This window comes from Panicum virgatum, chromosome 3N (assembly GCF_016808335.1).
Source record: "Panicum virgatum strain AP13 chromosome 3N, P.virgatum_v5, whole genome shotgun sequence".
Classification (NCBI taxonomy): domain Eukaryota; kingdom Viridiplantae; phylum Streptophyta; class Magnoliopsida; order Poales; family Poaceae; genus Panicum; species Panicum virgatum.
In genome coordinates, this window is record NC_053147.1 from 9933499 (window position 1) to 9947584 (window position 14086).

The window sequence follows — 14086 nt, forward strand, 5'->3', positions numbered from 1 at the left end:
TGCTGTCTTAAGTACAGAAAAAATGTTATTTGAAGTACAAAAGTAGTGTTCCTTCAACACCAGAAAAGAAGGTTTGGTCATTCTTGTATAATACACAAAATGGCGCAGCCTGATTACAATGCATTGGAATTCAGGGATTTTAATGATCATGACAAGTGGCTCCACATGCCAACCCGACTAACACACTCAATTAGTTTAAATCAAAAGGCAAAATTGTTGCAATGTCATTTCCCCACCTATTTGACTTTTCACTCGTCTCAAATGGGTGCCAAAAAGATATGAAATCAACACCTAAAAGTTCCCTTCTAGGGTTTACTCAATCTCTTCTTCAGCTCTTGAACAAAATCCTTTCGGGCAACCTCGTCTTCCTGGTTGGCTTTAACATCCTTCAACTTTACACTTCCTTTCTGGATCTCAGACTCCCCAACCAGCACCATCCAAGGAATGCCTGATTGCAAGGCATACTTGATGTGGTTCGTCACCCTGGTAGTTAGCTTGAACTCTGCCTTTATTCCAGCACTCCACAGCTCGCTCACCAGCTCAGCAGCGAGTGTAAGGTCCTTTCCAAGGATTGACACCAGCACCTCTGTCTCTGTAGCCCGGATCATCTGCAATTCAAGATCGCCTAGTTACTAGAAGTCCCTTGAAACAAGGATAAAATGGTGATTTGAGATATAGCTATACCTCATTTCTTTCTTTCTCCTGTTGCTCCATGATTGCAAAGACCCTCTCTATTCCAAGGCTGACACCAACAGCAGGGATCTGCTTGCCGCTGAACATACCCACAAGGTTGTCATACCGACCACCAGCTGCAATGGAGCCAACCTATTGCTAAATATGGTCAGTACAGGAATTAACTAAAATGGTCTTCAGCTCTCTGCTGAGTTAGAAAATGTGTGTGTATTTCCAACGTTCCAGGATAATAGAGTAAAATGTTATTTGTGATATCGATCAGTTTTGAATACATTGATCACCAACGTATTAAGTGAATGAGCAAGAACAATATGCTTTAAGATGGTGCGAGCACTGCTGCACTGGTAAAATTAACTGGCAACATCAACATGCAGTGATAAGTAAACATGTCTAACCTGTGTGGCACCCTTGAACATAGCTTCGTATATAACACCAGTATAGTAATCAAGGCCCCTAGCCAGACTTAAATCAAAAACAATCCTGTCTAAAGCATTTGCTTTCTCCAGAGCCTTGAATAATATCTCCAGCTCATTCAGTGCAACAATAGACCCTTCATTCTGCATGAACTTGCTACCCTCCTTTCTCAGCTCCAGCAAAACTTCTAAAGGGGGTCCTCTAGTCTTCACTAGATTGCCAATTTCATCTGCAGTTTCATTTGATATACCTTTCTCATCCACCTGATTCAAATAACGAACAGTTACGAGTATTATCAACATATCCACATCAAAGCAGCACGATAAAATATAATGAGACCTTAGCTGAAACCAATTAGTATAGTTCAGATGCTTACCAGCTCCTTTTTCACTTGTTCAAATGTTTGCTTGTCCAGCTTGTCAATGCTCGAGCAAACTGTTCTGAACTTTTGAGGAGGCACACCACAAATTTCTAGCATTCCATCAAGCAACTTTCTGTGATTTAATTTTATCTCATATGTGCCAATATCCAGCTGATTCAGCAATTCAGTCAAAACTTTGATGACCTCAAAATCTGGTTCCATAGGTTCATACACTCCAGCAATGTCAAAATCACATTGATAGAACTCTCGATATCTTCCCTTAGATGGATTATCTCTCCTATATACTTTTGCTATCTGGTACCTCTTCAGTGCACTTATGTTATTCATGGCAACATATCGGGCAAACGGAACAGTCAGATCATAACGCAAAGAGCAAAGCTCACCACCCTGCAAGTTATTTGATGGTAAGACATTAAACCATCATTACAAGGACCATACAAGGAAGATACTGCAGCGAAGTAATGGCTTGAGTGCCCCAATATGGCAATGCAATCCTTAACCTTGCATGGATGATTTATAGTAAGAGTCCTTGCATGACAAACAAAACGTTGAACAAATTTCCATTGCCAAGTAACACATGAGACCAAAAGAGTACGTGGACACTGAAACAGTACCTGATCAGCGAGGTCATATATCAACTTCGAGTCTTCACCATATTTGCCCATAAGGGTTTCTCTCAGCTCAAATACAGGCGTATCAAGTGCAGTAGCACCGTGCATCTTGAATACACCTGTTATTATTGAAAACGCACGCTCCCTAATCGCCATTTGCTCTTTCCCGAAGTCACGTGTCCCCTAACAGGAGTCAGCATAAACATCCAGATGAGAGAAACGGAACAGTAAGACAATATAAGTGACACTAATTCAACCATATAGCTAAAGCAACACCTTCTGCAAATAATATGATGCTCACCTTAGGAATTTTAGGCAATCTCCTCACTTCATTGCTCTCAACAATCTCCTTCACCTTCTCCACAAGGGACTCCAATCCGGAACACTTGGGATCAAACAACAACGAGAGAGAGGTTCCCCACTCTGCAACCAATGCAGAATTCACAGAAGCAATTGCATTTCCATTTGTCACATGGTCCCTAAGCAGTATCAGTACAGCAGAAGTACCCTTCCCCAAAGTTTTCTTCTTCTTGCTCTTCTTGTCGCCCTTCCCTTTCTCACCACCAACCTGTGGCTTATCAGCTGAACTGCCCACTTCATTCTCAACACCAGCTTGGGGCTTCTCAATTGAACTGTCCCCTTCAATCACCGCCATGGCCACAGCTGCCTCCCACGCAAGGAAGTCCCTGAACTTGAGCAAGTGGTTGTACACCCCTTTCAGGACCGACACTGCATCTGAATCAATCAAAACCCTGTCAAGCATCCCCTTCAAATCATCAATGCTGACACCATCAGTAAGCTTCTCCCTAAGCTCGGCATCAGCAATGCTCTGTGCGCAGAGCCTTGCCCGAGAAATGCTCAGCTTGCACAATGCCTGCACTGCTCTCGCGAGCTGCGTGGCCAGCACCACCAATGCCTCCTCCTTTCCTGCACCTGTTTCACCGGCATCCCTCTTACCCAGCTTCACCGGGGCGTTGAGCTCGATCCGCACCCTCGCGTGCAGCGCGCGCACCGCCTCGCGGAAGATCCCGTTCACGGTGGGCACCTTGGCGAACGTGGCGGCGGCTGGGGCGGGGGCGCCTCCGGCGCTGCCGACGAGCTTGGAGCCGAAGACGAGCATCTTGATGTCGGCTGCCACATCGGCCTCGTCCTTGGCGGAGAGCCCGTCGCCGGAGGCAGGAACGTCGAATGCCGCGGCGTCCCCGCGCGCGGCCTCGCAGGACAGCGCCGCGACGGCATCGGCGACGCGGGCCAGCGGCGCGGCGCAGGAGTCGATCAGGGCCGCGAGCGCGACGGCCACGGGCGCGGAGGCCGCTGCCACCGCGGCCTCGTCGCGGGACCCCAGCGGCAGCGCCGCGGCGACGTCTAGCGACTCCGCGAGGCGGGTGGCGGTGGACGCGGTGACGAGCGCGGAGGCGGAGTCGGACGCGGTGAGGAGGAGCTTGTTCAGCAGCACCGCCGCGGCGGCGCGCGACTCGGCCGGCGCCAGGGCCGCCAGGGCGGCGCCGAGGGAGGCGGGGGTCTCCTGCGGCGAGGGGGCGCGGGTGGAGAGCGGCTTCAGCGCGGAGGCGTCGATGGCGGGAGACGCGAGGCCCAGGGAGAGCGCGTAGACGGCGGCCGGCGACAGGGCGGCGCCCTTGCCGCCGAGCGTGACGGCGGCGGCGGCGGAGGACGCCATTGAGGCCGATGCTAAACCCTAGAGCGGGAGGAGGGAAGGGTAACAGGATCTGATCTGATGGACGGCGCGGATGCGCTGTCTTAAGCTCTGCATAAAACGTCGTGCCACTTGTAAAATCATCTCCGCTCTTCTTCTGAAAAATTCTTGCAGAAAACGTAGTGTCCAAGTCAGAGATTGTGTCAATTATCAGATCAAGGACTCTTTGTTTACCGGAAAATTGAAAAGTCAGGTTGACCAAATTTTACGCAATTGAAATTGGAACGTTTGGCTGACATAAAGCTTGTAAAGCTACAAAAGACGAGTTGCAAATGTATAGGCTTTCTATTGACACTTGTTTTGTACTGCCTTTCAGCCATTTTCATTTTTAAGTCAAGGAGATCTACATTAGTTACATATATGTTTGATTTCTATTGGCGAGCCATCTATCAATAATACCACTAGTTGCTGATAAGATGTCATTGATATGGAACACATGCACAAAAGAATTGCATGTTGTAGCAATGCTATATTTGCTAAACTTAAACTTGGCTGAAATAATTGGGTTTTGACGGTGAGGTACTGTGGTCCGTTCCAAATTGTAGATTGTTTTGGTAACTTTAAATACATAGTTTTTATTCTACATCTCAGTAAACATTATATCTAGATATATAATAAAAAATATGCATTTAAATTGCTAAAATAATTTACATTTTGAAATGGAGGGAGTAGCTCGTACCGAGGCTTCTTTTGACTCACGATTCGTTCTCCGACAAGTAGATAATAATGAAAAACAACAGCGACCTACCCATCTCCACAAGCATTTCATGGCTCGCCAAGACGCATGCTACTCCTCACGCCCCTCCTAAACCCACACTAACTAAATCTAACTAACCGCCACCCCCGCACTACAAATCCACGCGCCAAGCCGAGCTGACCTCCCCGATCCCAACTAACCAAACCAAACCCAAAGCCAGCCATGGCGCGCGCGCGCGACGCCACCGTCCTCCTGGCGTCCGCCGTCCTCCTGCCGCTCGCCGCGGCCACCCTCCTGCCGGCCGCCGGCCCCGAGGACCCGCGGTGCCGGGCGACGGCGCCGCGGCGGGGCGCGCTGGCCGTGTACCCGAGCGACATGGAGCAGCTGCAGTTCCTGCTCAACGCCAAGTTCGTGGAGGCCGAGTGGTTCCTGCACGCCGCGCTCGGCCGCGGCGTCGACTTCCTCGACCGCGACCTCGCCGCGGGCGGGCCGCGCCCCGCCGGCGCCAGGAGGGCGGCGCTGGACTTCCGCACCACCGAGGTCGCCGCCGAGCTCGGGTACCAGGAGGTCGGCCACATCCGGGCCATCCGGCAGGCCGTGGGCGGGTTCCCGCGCCCCGCCATCGACCTCGGCGCCGACCGCTTCGCCATGGTCATGGACGACGCCATGGGCGCCCGCCTCGACCCGCCCTTCGACCCGTACAACAGCACCGTCAACTTCCTCCTCGCCTCCTACGTCTTCCCGCACATCACCGCCGCCGCCACCATGGGCATCAGCTCCTCCCTCATGGGCTTCGTCTCCAAGCGGGTAATCCAATGCGAGCCTCCTCCTCTCGAATTTGGCATGAGAACGCACGAAGGCTGGATTAACCAACCCATGACGGAGGCGTGCAGCTCCAGTCGAGCATCCTGGCGGTGGAGGCAGGGCAGGACGCGGTGATCCGGCTGCTGCTGTACCAGCGCGCCGACGAGGCCGTCCCGCCGTACCAGGGCCACACCGTCGCCGACTTCACCCGCCGGATCTCCGAGTGGCGCAACCGGATGTCCGGGTGCGGGGCCAAGGACGAGGGGGTCAAGGTCCTCGACCGCCAGCAGGGAGCCGAGCGGCGCACCATCAGCAACATCCTCGGCGCCGGCGAGGACTCGCTCGGGTTCCAGCGCACGCCGGCGGAGGTCCTCCGAATCCTCTACGGCTCGCGCAACGAGCAGATCCCCGGCGGGTTCCTGCCCAGGGGAGCCAACGGCACCATCGCCAGAGGCTTCTTCCAGCTCGCATAGGTTCAACGACATTTCACATCTTCAGTTCAGAAAGAACTGAAAGAACCGATCTTCCAGTTGCAAACAAGACATCTGAATCATACATTCGTATTGTACTATTGTTGAATATATAGATACACGACAGAATTTTCAAGGCAAAATTCTTGCTTGCTTAGTTGCTTTGATCTGGCCTATAGGACATGATATTAGGAGGATATTACTGAATCCGAGTATGATCAACCATAGACCACAATGATACACATGCAGGTACATTCAAGAGCAACCCGGGTAAACAAAACAGAAAGACATGTTCTCGAAAACGCACTTCAATAAGTAAATAGTCGCATTACAGCTAACTGCAAACATCAGTTCGCGAATCAACAACCATAGGGCAAAACTTAAAACAGGATAGTCTGGGTAGTTCTATATCCTTGCAGATAAACTCGCTATAGCAAAACTCAAAGCACATTCTGAGGATTTTATGCGTTGGCAGCAGCCTGGGCAGCGGCATCCCGCTTCCGCTGCTCCTCGATGATGCTGAGCTTGATACCCTTGCCCTTGGGCAGGCTCACCCACGGCTTGTTGCCCTTGCCGATGGTGAACACATTGCCCAGACGGGTGGCAAACTGGTGGCCTAGGGCATCCTCAACATGGATGGTCTCGAAGCTGCCCTTATGCTTCTCCCTGTTTTTGATCACACCAACACGCCCAGTGTTCCTTCCACCAGTCACCATGACAACGTTGCCAACATCAAACTTGATGAAGTCAACAATCTTGTTGGTCTCAAGGTCGATCTTGATGGTGTCGTTGGCCTTGATGAGTGGGTCAGGGTAGCGGATGGTGCGACCATCATAAGTGTTCAGGTAGGGAATGCCCTTCTGGCCAAACTGAACAGACCTAACCTTGCAGAGCTTGAACTGCAAACACAGACCAACCAAAAAGCAATGAGCATTCACATGAATGCTATAAAGAGGCATGGGGAACCAATAATGGTTAACAATATCAATGGATTTGGACAAGCTGGACATATAATAACAATACTAATAGCAGAGCAGAATTTTCTACCAATTGTGGAACAGACATTTTCAACTTAAGACTAAACATGCATGCAGTAGACATGGACCATAAAGCAAAGAACATAAAGCACTGAAGTAACACAGAAAGTTTCATCAAAAAATTTTAAGTAGATTTGAAACTCCAAGCTAACAAGATATGCACAACTGGAATAAAGAGAAATGTAACAAAAGGGAATCAATCTAACCTTGGCATCCTCATCCCTGATGGGGTGAAGACGGAAGCGACCCTTAGTGTCGTACAGAAGCCTGTAGTTCTCATTGGTCTTGGGAATAGAAATGACATCTGCCAAACAAAATACGAGACAAATCAGCGACTGAGTAAAGCTTTTCTTGTACAAGAAGAAAGATCAAACATACCCATGAACCCTGCTGGGTAGGTCTTGTCAGTCCTGACCTTGCCATCAACCAAGACATGGCGTTGCATCAGGATAGAAATAACCTCACGGTAAGTCAGAGCATACTTGAGCCTGTTCCTGATGATGAGGATGAGGGGAAGGCACTCCCTGGACTTGTGAGGACCAGAAGATGGTTTGGGGGCCTACAGAAGAAATATCAGACTCCTGGACATCTCCTGGATTTTATTGGTAAAAAAATGGAATTTTATAGACTTACAAAAGCTCCACCAAGTTTGTCCAACATCCAATGCTTCGGCGCATTGAGCCTCTTCAGATGCTTCTTCAATCCCCTAGCCTGTATTATAGGGAAAACAAAAACAATGATAATCAAACAACACAAACTACAATATGTAACAAATCATGATTCGGGTCCTACAAAGAAGAACAATTGCTTATAGCTTTTACAGAAGAGTAAGGTAACTCATAATATATTTAGCTTTTACATGACACAGGTCACACGGAAATACAATAATAAATATATCAATGAAGCCATTCCGGGTACCATCCTACGATTAAACAAAACTCCATATTATCCATGGCCACAAGACATTCAACCAAACCGGAACCTAAAACTTATCATCCAGGGAATACACAAACTGCAAAAGTCATCGCCCAAACACTTCCACCAGGAACATAGTACTGCACCTTACCAAGTCAAATCATGGGGCAAACCGAGACTAGAAAAAAACTGGAAACTGATCTACAATCTGTCGCCCATGCATTTATTTCACGGAATACACCGATCAGATACTGCAAAATCCCGCCGAGAACAGAAGTAACCAGACATGTGAACCGGATGCCCATAAGCTGGCGCAAGGACAACGCCCAGAAAGTCTATTCACAAGCAAACGCGCAGGAACGGAGCGCAGCCACCCTCTACGACCTAGCAAACCGCGAATCCACACTACGCGGCGCACGAGCAACCTACCCGAACAAAGAGAACAGAAAGAACCGGACGAATCTACAGCCGCGGCGCACCGCACAGCAACTCAGCAAGCAAAGGAGGCGACGGCCCAGATCTACGCGAGAGCGAGCGCGCGGGGACGCGGGGAGGGTGGCGGCGCTCACCATGGTTGCGGGTTGGGGGTGGGTAGCTGCTCTTCGGCGCCGCCTGCTGCTGCTGCTGCTCCTCCTCCTTCTCCTACCGCGCCGCCGCCGCCTGGATGACAAGAGTGGGAGAGCGAAGAGGTCGCGAGGGTATTTATACTTCTTTGGGGGTAGGGTTTTAGTTTGCCCCCCGTGACGGGCCTTGTTGGGCTTTCGTTCCGTCTGGCACTGTGTAACTGAACGGCCGTTTCTCTGTCGGCCCACTTGAGAGATTAGACTGGGACTGTGGATTGTGATGACTGATGAGTATCGTTTTTTTTTCTTTCTATTTCTTTGCTTCTGTCTTTTTTAATTATAATCCTACAGGCTCGCAGATTGCTTAGGGTAAATATATTGGTCTAGTCTAATAGGTGGTTTCATACATTGCTAAGTCATCTTGAGATGATGAAATAAGCAATGCAATGTGTTGTCTTACAAGTTGTCTCATAGCAAATACATAATTCTATAGTTTTGTGTATAGAAAAGAAAATATTGTGAGTTGTATAGCAACAACAACTTGTATAATAGTGGTCTTATAGTCCTAAATTTTAGCCTATAAGATGGTTGTCTCACAAAATAATCACTTTGTTCTCTCTCATTCCTCTCTCTCCACCGCCTAATCAAATACATCCTAGATGGATTTGGATGAGTCAATCTATAAAACCGCTGACATGCAGTAATTTACATGCCTTTAGTTAAGAGCTTGTACCTTCTTTTTCTTGGTGGTGCAATAGTAGGGAAGGGGTTTTGAGCCCTCGCCTGCATATAATGTTTCTTACCTTAGCAACTTCCTTCCCATGAAGATGCTCTTCGGGCGTTGGAGTTTTGCCTTGCAACCATATTTACCGGCCATTGAAGAAGGATGGAATAAGCGGTATCCGCTATATGCTCATGAATCATGAAATCATAATCATAAAAAGGCTATTTTGTGATCACCAATGGAAAATGCCAATTTAAGAGTTTTCGCTTTATTTATGTATCAAAGTATTACCCCCTCAGTCCCATAAAAAATACAACTCACATTTTTCGAGAAGTCAAATAATTTCAAATTGATCAAATTAATACTTACTAATATTTGTACCTTCATATATATTTGGTATAAAAATGTATTACATGATTAATTTTATTTTATAATATAAATGTTAATAGTATTATGTATAAATTTGGTAAAATTTAAACTGTTTAACTTCTTGGAAAACGTGAGTGGCATTCTTTTAGGAACGGAGAAAGTACATTTATTTAGCATACATCATCCAAAAATATTGTGTGACAAATGTGCCTAAGCTTTAATTTCCCGAGGAATTTCTTTGCTTAAATATTAGCGATGTGCATATCCTCTAGACTATCCTCTATCTACCTTCGAACTGTTCGCTGCTTGGTTCCTCTAGCCAGGCAACAGTATTTTCCTCTTATACAGCTCCAGCACCAGCCTCCAGTCACCAGCCAGCCAACAATATTTTTCTCTCACACCACTCTAGCACCAGCCACCAGCACCAGCACAGCACAGTGAACAGAGTGCTGCCCCCTTCGCCCATCCCGTCCCGTGCGTCGTGGTGCCTGATGGCTCCGCCACCATTGCTTTTGCATGCACGGGAATATGTTAATATAATATGCTTCTATTGATGCAGTTTTTATACTACTCACTTGTATACAATTTGACTCATTGTTAATCAAATCAAATTTGTAAAGTTTAAACCTTTTCTTTTCAGAACAATACACATCTTAGGTTAATGGATATAGGGAAAACTAAGCTGTAATAAACGATAGACGTTTATGTTGTCATCGCTGATGATGTTCAACACAGCAACCGATGAAAGAAGAACAAGGGGCCATGCTCATGCCTCATGCACGGCTCGAGAAACGAGAAGCAATCGGACTAGTCGCGCCACCATCATCTTCCAACCGAGATGTCGGGTGTCATCGTCCCCACGCTGTTCGCCGACCACGGACACTGCAGGGCGGACCTGTCGAACGTGCCCTCGCTCTGCATCATGCTCAGCAAGCTCACGCTCGCCGGCGTCAGCTCCGGCAGCGGCGCGTCGCCGTCGAGGTACTGCACGACCTGCCTCATGGTCGGCCTCCCGCTCGGGAACGGGTGCGAGCACATCAGCCCAAGCGTCAGCACCAGGCGTGCCTCGCCGGCGTCGTAGCCGCCGCCGCCGCCGCCCCGCAGCACCCTGGCGTCCACCGTCTCCAGGAGCGCCCCTCCGCGCCAGTACTCGAGCACGCGGTCGACCAGCATCGTCCTCCGCCCGCCGCCACCGCCGCTCACCGGCTGCCGCCCGCAGGCGACCTCGAGGAGGAACGCGCCGAAGGCGAACACGTCGGTGAGAGGCGACGCCTTCCCCGTGCGCGCCAGCTCCGGGGCGATGTACCCCATGGTGCCGACCACGCGGGTCGTGGTGGTGCTCAGGTCGGCGCCGTGGTCGTACAGCCTCGCCAGCCCGAAGTCGCCAAGGTGCGCCGTCGTCTCGCCGTCGAGGAGCACGTTGCTGGCCTTGATGTCCCGGTGGACGACGACCTGCTCCCACTTCTCGTGGAGGTAGAAGACGGCGGCGGCGACGTCTTTGATGATCTGGAACCTCCGAGCCCATCCCAGGACGGGTTTGTTGTCGTCGTCCTCGCCGTGCAGGTACTTGTCGAGGCTGCCGTTGGGCATGTACTCGTACACCAAGAGGAGCTCCCCCTTCCGCCGGCAGTAGCCGAGCAGCTGCACGAGGTTACGGTGTCGCAGGTGGCCGATGCTGACGACCTCGGAGATGAACTCCTTCATCCCCTGGCTCGAATCGTGGGACACCCTCTTCACGGCGACCTCTGATTTGGAGATTGGGAGCACTCCCTTGTACACCTTGCCGAACCCGCCGGCGCCGAGCAGGTTCTCGCTCTTGAACCCTTGGGTGGCGTGGAACAGATCCTTGTAGGAGAACCGGTGCGGCCCGAACTCGACCTCCCAGTCTTCTCTGAGCTCGGCGAAAGCGAATCGTCTCCTCAGGAGTAGAGTGACTGCGACACAGGTAGCCAAGATCAACGCGGAAGCAGCCGTTGGCAACGCGATCTTCAAGAGCTTTGATGGAGTCTTGCGGTCATCGTCGTAAGGCAGCTTGGGCAGTTTCCTGAAATCGATGGGTGGCGCGGGTCCGTCCATGGCGAAGCTCCAGGCGAGCACGTAGTGATGCGTCTTGATGGGTCCGGTCGCCGCGGAGAAGCCAACGTACGCTTGCTCGGCGAGCACGGCTGAGAGGTCCGAAACGTTGGAGAGCAGCGGCGTCGATGGCTTGGCCGCTCCCATGGGAGCCAAGGTGACGTTGACTAGTTTGCTCTTCCCGTCGTAGTCGACCCAGACCTGCATCGGCTCGCCGCTGTCGAGGCTCAGGTTCCTGAGCGCGCCTCCGTCCCCGTCGTCGTGGAAGCCGGCGGCGCGGGACTCCACGGAGTAGAGGCCGGCGACGTTGACGCCGACGTGGTTGCCGTCGATGTCGCGCAGCTCGGCGTTCCCGTAGGTGTCGAGCTCGACGGCGAAGCTGCGGTTCATCGCGGCGCCGCCGAGGAAGCCCATGTACTGGCCCGGCGCAGCGTCCGAGAAGTTCGTCGTCGGGGCGACGAGGAAGGCCATGCCGTCGGTGCCGTTCCCGCCGGGGTAGCCGCCGGCGGCGGCGATGGCGATGACGAAGGTGGCCGAGAAGGACCTCGCCGTGCCGTTGGGCGACTCCTTGAACCGAAGCGGAGCTGGGTAGAAGGCGTGGCCTTTGATGCTGACCATGTCGTTCGTGAGCTCAAGGAGCCCTTCTGGGGTGACCTCGGCCGCGCCGTCGAGGGTGAGGTCACCGGCACCGGCACCGGCAAAGGTGGAGAAGACAAAGGTCTCTTCGCCGGCGTCGCAGAAGCGTGGAGGACAGAGCGTAAGACAGAGGAGGAGGGCATGGCAGAACACGGGAAGATTTCCCATTTCTGAACTCGACAAGCAAAGATAGGGTGCGACCGTGCAAGATCACAAGCTTGTTGATTTACAGCGCGATTGGTCTGCCGCAGCAACTTGTAAGTTGCAACCAGATGACTCTAGACTAGATGCGGTCATCCTCTGAATTTTATTACTGGAAAAAACTCTGAAGTTGCACACACCAAGAACGAACTGACTTCTTGTTCCGTCGTCTTGCACTCTTGCCGGTTTTTTTTGGCTTTCGTCGTTTTTTTTTTTGCAAATGACTCGCTTTGAAAATACTCAGACTCAGAGCCCGATTGGGTGGATTCCAATTTTGCAAAGCTAAAATCATAGCAAGCCAATTTGTTGGATTTACCAAAATCAGGTCATGCCAAAGTGTTGGCAAAAATTTAGGTACTCATTTGATTTACTGCCAGCCAATACTTTCTTCTCCTATAAAGTTTAGACCCCGTTCAGATGGTTGGGTCAGCCGGCTGGAGTTGGCTGAAATTACAGTTGTACTTGTGTGAGGGAAGCAAGCAGCAGCCGCCGCCGCTGATCCTCCAGCCAGTGCTCCGCCCAGCCATCCGAACGGGGCGTACGAAGTTTCCAGCAACTTGCTAAGATTTTGGTCACACAATGACCAATTTCTAGGCTTGAATCAATTGATAATCAAATTTTATTAGCATATCTTGACTTTGGTTTGCAAAAATTGGTAGCAAACCAAGCAAACTCTCAGAGGCGATGGTAAGCAGACGAACATATCATACCCGCTCAATTTTGCACATGCAATTTTCATTAGTTAAAAGTAGGCAACATGGTCGAACATGGGGTTTGAGTACAACCTGCATCCGCCCGTGTACATGCTTATAACAGTCAGCAGCCGTCTCTGTTCTTGACCTGTGCTTAGTTCCTAGCTAGCGAATCGTCCCGAATTCATAAACGCGTCTTCCCCCTCCCCCTCGTTTTGTGAAGAACAGGTTCTAGATAAGACCAAACTCTACGAGTTTGACCGTGGCATCGTTGAGAGCACAAGCCGGTCAAGGGATTGAGGGAACATCGAATATATCCCTTCTCCTTGCTTCAGCACTCTTTTTCCTCTTCGGAGTGAAATTTTTTGGATCAAATGTCACATCGATTGTTTGACCAGATGTCGGGAGGATTTTTCGGGCACTAATTAAAAAACTAATTTCAGAACTCACTTGGAAACCATGAGACGAATCTTTTGAGGCCTTCGACCTCGTCATTAGCACATGTGGGTTACTGTAGCACTTATGGCTAATCATGCACTAATTAGGCTTAAAAGATTTGTCTCGTCATGTACATCCAAATTGTGTAATTAGTTTTGTTATTTAATTACATTTAATGCTTCATACATGTGTTTAAAAGGGAGGTGAAAATTTTTGGGAACTAAACGGCCCCTTCGTCTCTTTTTATTATCTTCCTCTTCCTCCTTTCTCCCTCTAAGTCTCTGTTTAAATCCCAAAACACAAAATACAAAATTTTTGTAAATCGTTTCCATGGTGTACTAAATATAGTCGAAAAATAAATCGCATTACACAAATAGATTGTAAATCGCGAGACGAATCTAATGAGCTTAATTAGGATGTGATTAGACACTAAATTGCTACAGTAATGCAACAATAAATATGCTCTGATGATGGATTAATTAGGCTCATTAGATTCTTTTCGTAGTTTACAGACGGGATCTGTAATTAGTTTTGTGATTAGTCTACATTTAATACTTCAAATATTGAAGATTCCCTTTCAAAAATATAAAAATGCAAAATACAAAATGAACTAAACAAGGCCTAAATTTTATGGAGTTCTTAGAGCAGGTACA

The 14086-nt window shown here is 49.6% G+C and overlaps 4 protein-coding genes across 4 annotated transcripts; 1 reads left to right on the forward strand and 3 right to left on the reverse strand.

The window, feature by feature from the left end:
• Positions 1-25: 25 nt before the first annotated feature.
• Positions 26-3860, reverse strand: LOC120667219 (histidine--tRNA ligase, cytoplasmic-like). The gene is made up of 6 exons (XM_039947294.1): positions 2402-3860; positions 2104-2283; positions 1484-1876; positions 1089-1370; positions 685-825; positions 26-608 (listed from the first exon to the last, which is right to left on the reverse strand). Exons 1-6 carry the CDS (start codon positions 3776-3778, stop codon positions 306-308), a joined length of 2676 nt encoding a protein of 891 aa, XP_039803228.1. The 5' UTR covers positions 3779-3860; the 3' UTR covers positions 26-305.
• An 849-nt stretch (positions 3861-4709) lies between these two features.
• Positions 4710-5933, forward strand: LOC120667222 (desiccation-related protein PCC13-62-like). The gene is made up of 2 exons (XM_039947297.1): positions 4710-5318; positions 5405-5933. Exons 1-2 carry the CDS (start codon positions 4734-4736, stop codon positions 5786-5788), a joined length of 969 nt encoding a protein of 322 aa, XP_039803231.1. The 5' UTR covers positions 4710-4733; the 3' UTR covers positions 5789-5933.
• Positions 5934-6010: 77 nt separating this feature from the next.
• On the reverse strand, positions 6011-8429 carry LOC120667223 (40S ribosomal protein S4). Its single transcript, XM_039947298.1, has 5 exons — positions 8307-8429; positions 7456-7533; positions 7201-7381; positions 7029-7126; positions 6011-6684 (listed from the first exon to the last, which is right to left on the reverse strand). The coding sequence occupies exons 1-5, from the start codon at positions 8307-8309 to the stop codon at positions 6247-6249; spliced, it is 798 nt and encodes a 265-aa protein (XP_039803232.1). The 5' UTR covers positions 8310-8429; the 3' UTR covers positions 6011-6246.
• Positions 8430-9998: 1569 nt separating this feature from the next.
• On the reverse strand, positions 9999-12345 carry LOC120667221 (L-type lectin-domain containing receptor kinase SIT2-like). Its single transcript, XM_039947296.1, has one exon. The coding sequence runs from the start codon at positions 12268-12270 to the stop codon at positions 10216-10218; it is 2055 nt and encodes a 684-aa protein (XP_039803230.1). The 5' UTR covers positions 12271-12345; the 3' UTR covers positions 9999-10215.
• Between the last annotated feature and the right edge of the window lie 1741 nt (positions 12346-14086).

Excerpts from the sequence above, each read along its gene's own strand:
- LOC120667219 (XM_039947294.1), bottom strand. The coding sequence starts at position 3,778 with ATGGCGTCCTCCGCCGCCGCCGCCGTCACGCTCGGCGGCAAGGGCGCC. Across the intron at positions 1,877-2,103 it reads TATATGACCTCGCTGATCAG|GGTGGTGAGCTTTGCTCTTT; the intron begins GTACTGTTTCAG and ends AATAACTTGCAG. Across the intron at positions 609-684 it reads AGGAGAAAGAAAGAAATGAG|ATGATCCGGGCTACAGAGAC; the intron begins GTATAGCTATAT and ends CTTGAATTGCAG.
- LOC120667223 (XM_039947298.1), bottom strand. Across the intron at positions 7,127-7,200 it reads CTACCCAGCAGGGTTCATGG|ATGTCATTTCTATTCCCAAG; the intron begins GTATGTTTGATC and ends TTTGTTTGGCAG. Across the intron at positions 6,685-7,028 it reads TCAGGGATGAGGATGCCAAG|TTCAAGCTCTGCAAGGTTAG; the intron begins GTTAGATTGATT and ends CTGTGTTTGCAG.
- LOC120667221 (XM_039947296.1), bottom strand. The coding sequence starts at position 12,270 with ATGGGAAATCTTCCCGTGTTCTGCCATGCCCTCCTCCTCTGTCTTACG.
- LOC120667222 (XM_039947297.1), top strand. The coding sequence starts at position 4,734 with ATGGCGCGCGCGCGCGACGCCACCGTCCTCCTGGCGTCCGCCGTCCTC. Across the intron at positions 5,319-5,404 it reads TGGGCTTCGTCTCCAAGCGG|CTCCAGTCGAGCATCCTGGC; the intron begins GTAATCCAATGC and ends GGAGGCGTGCAG.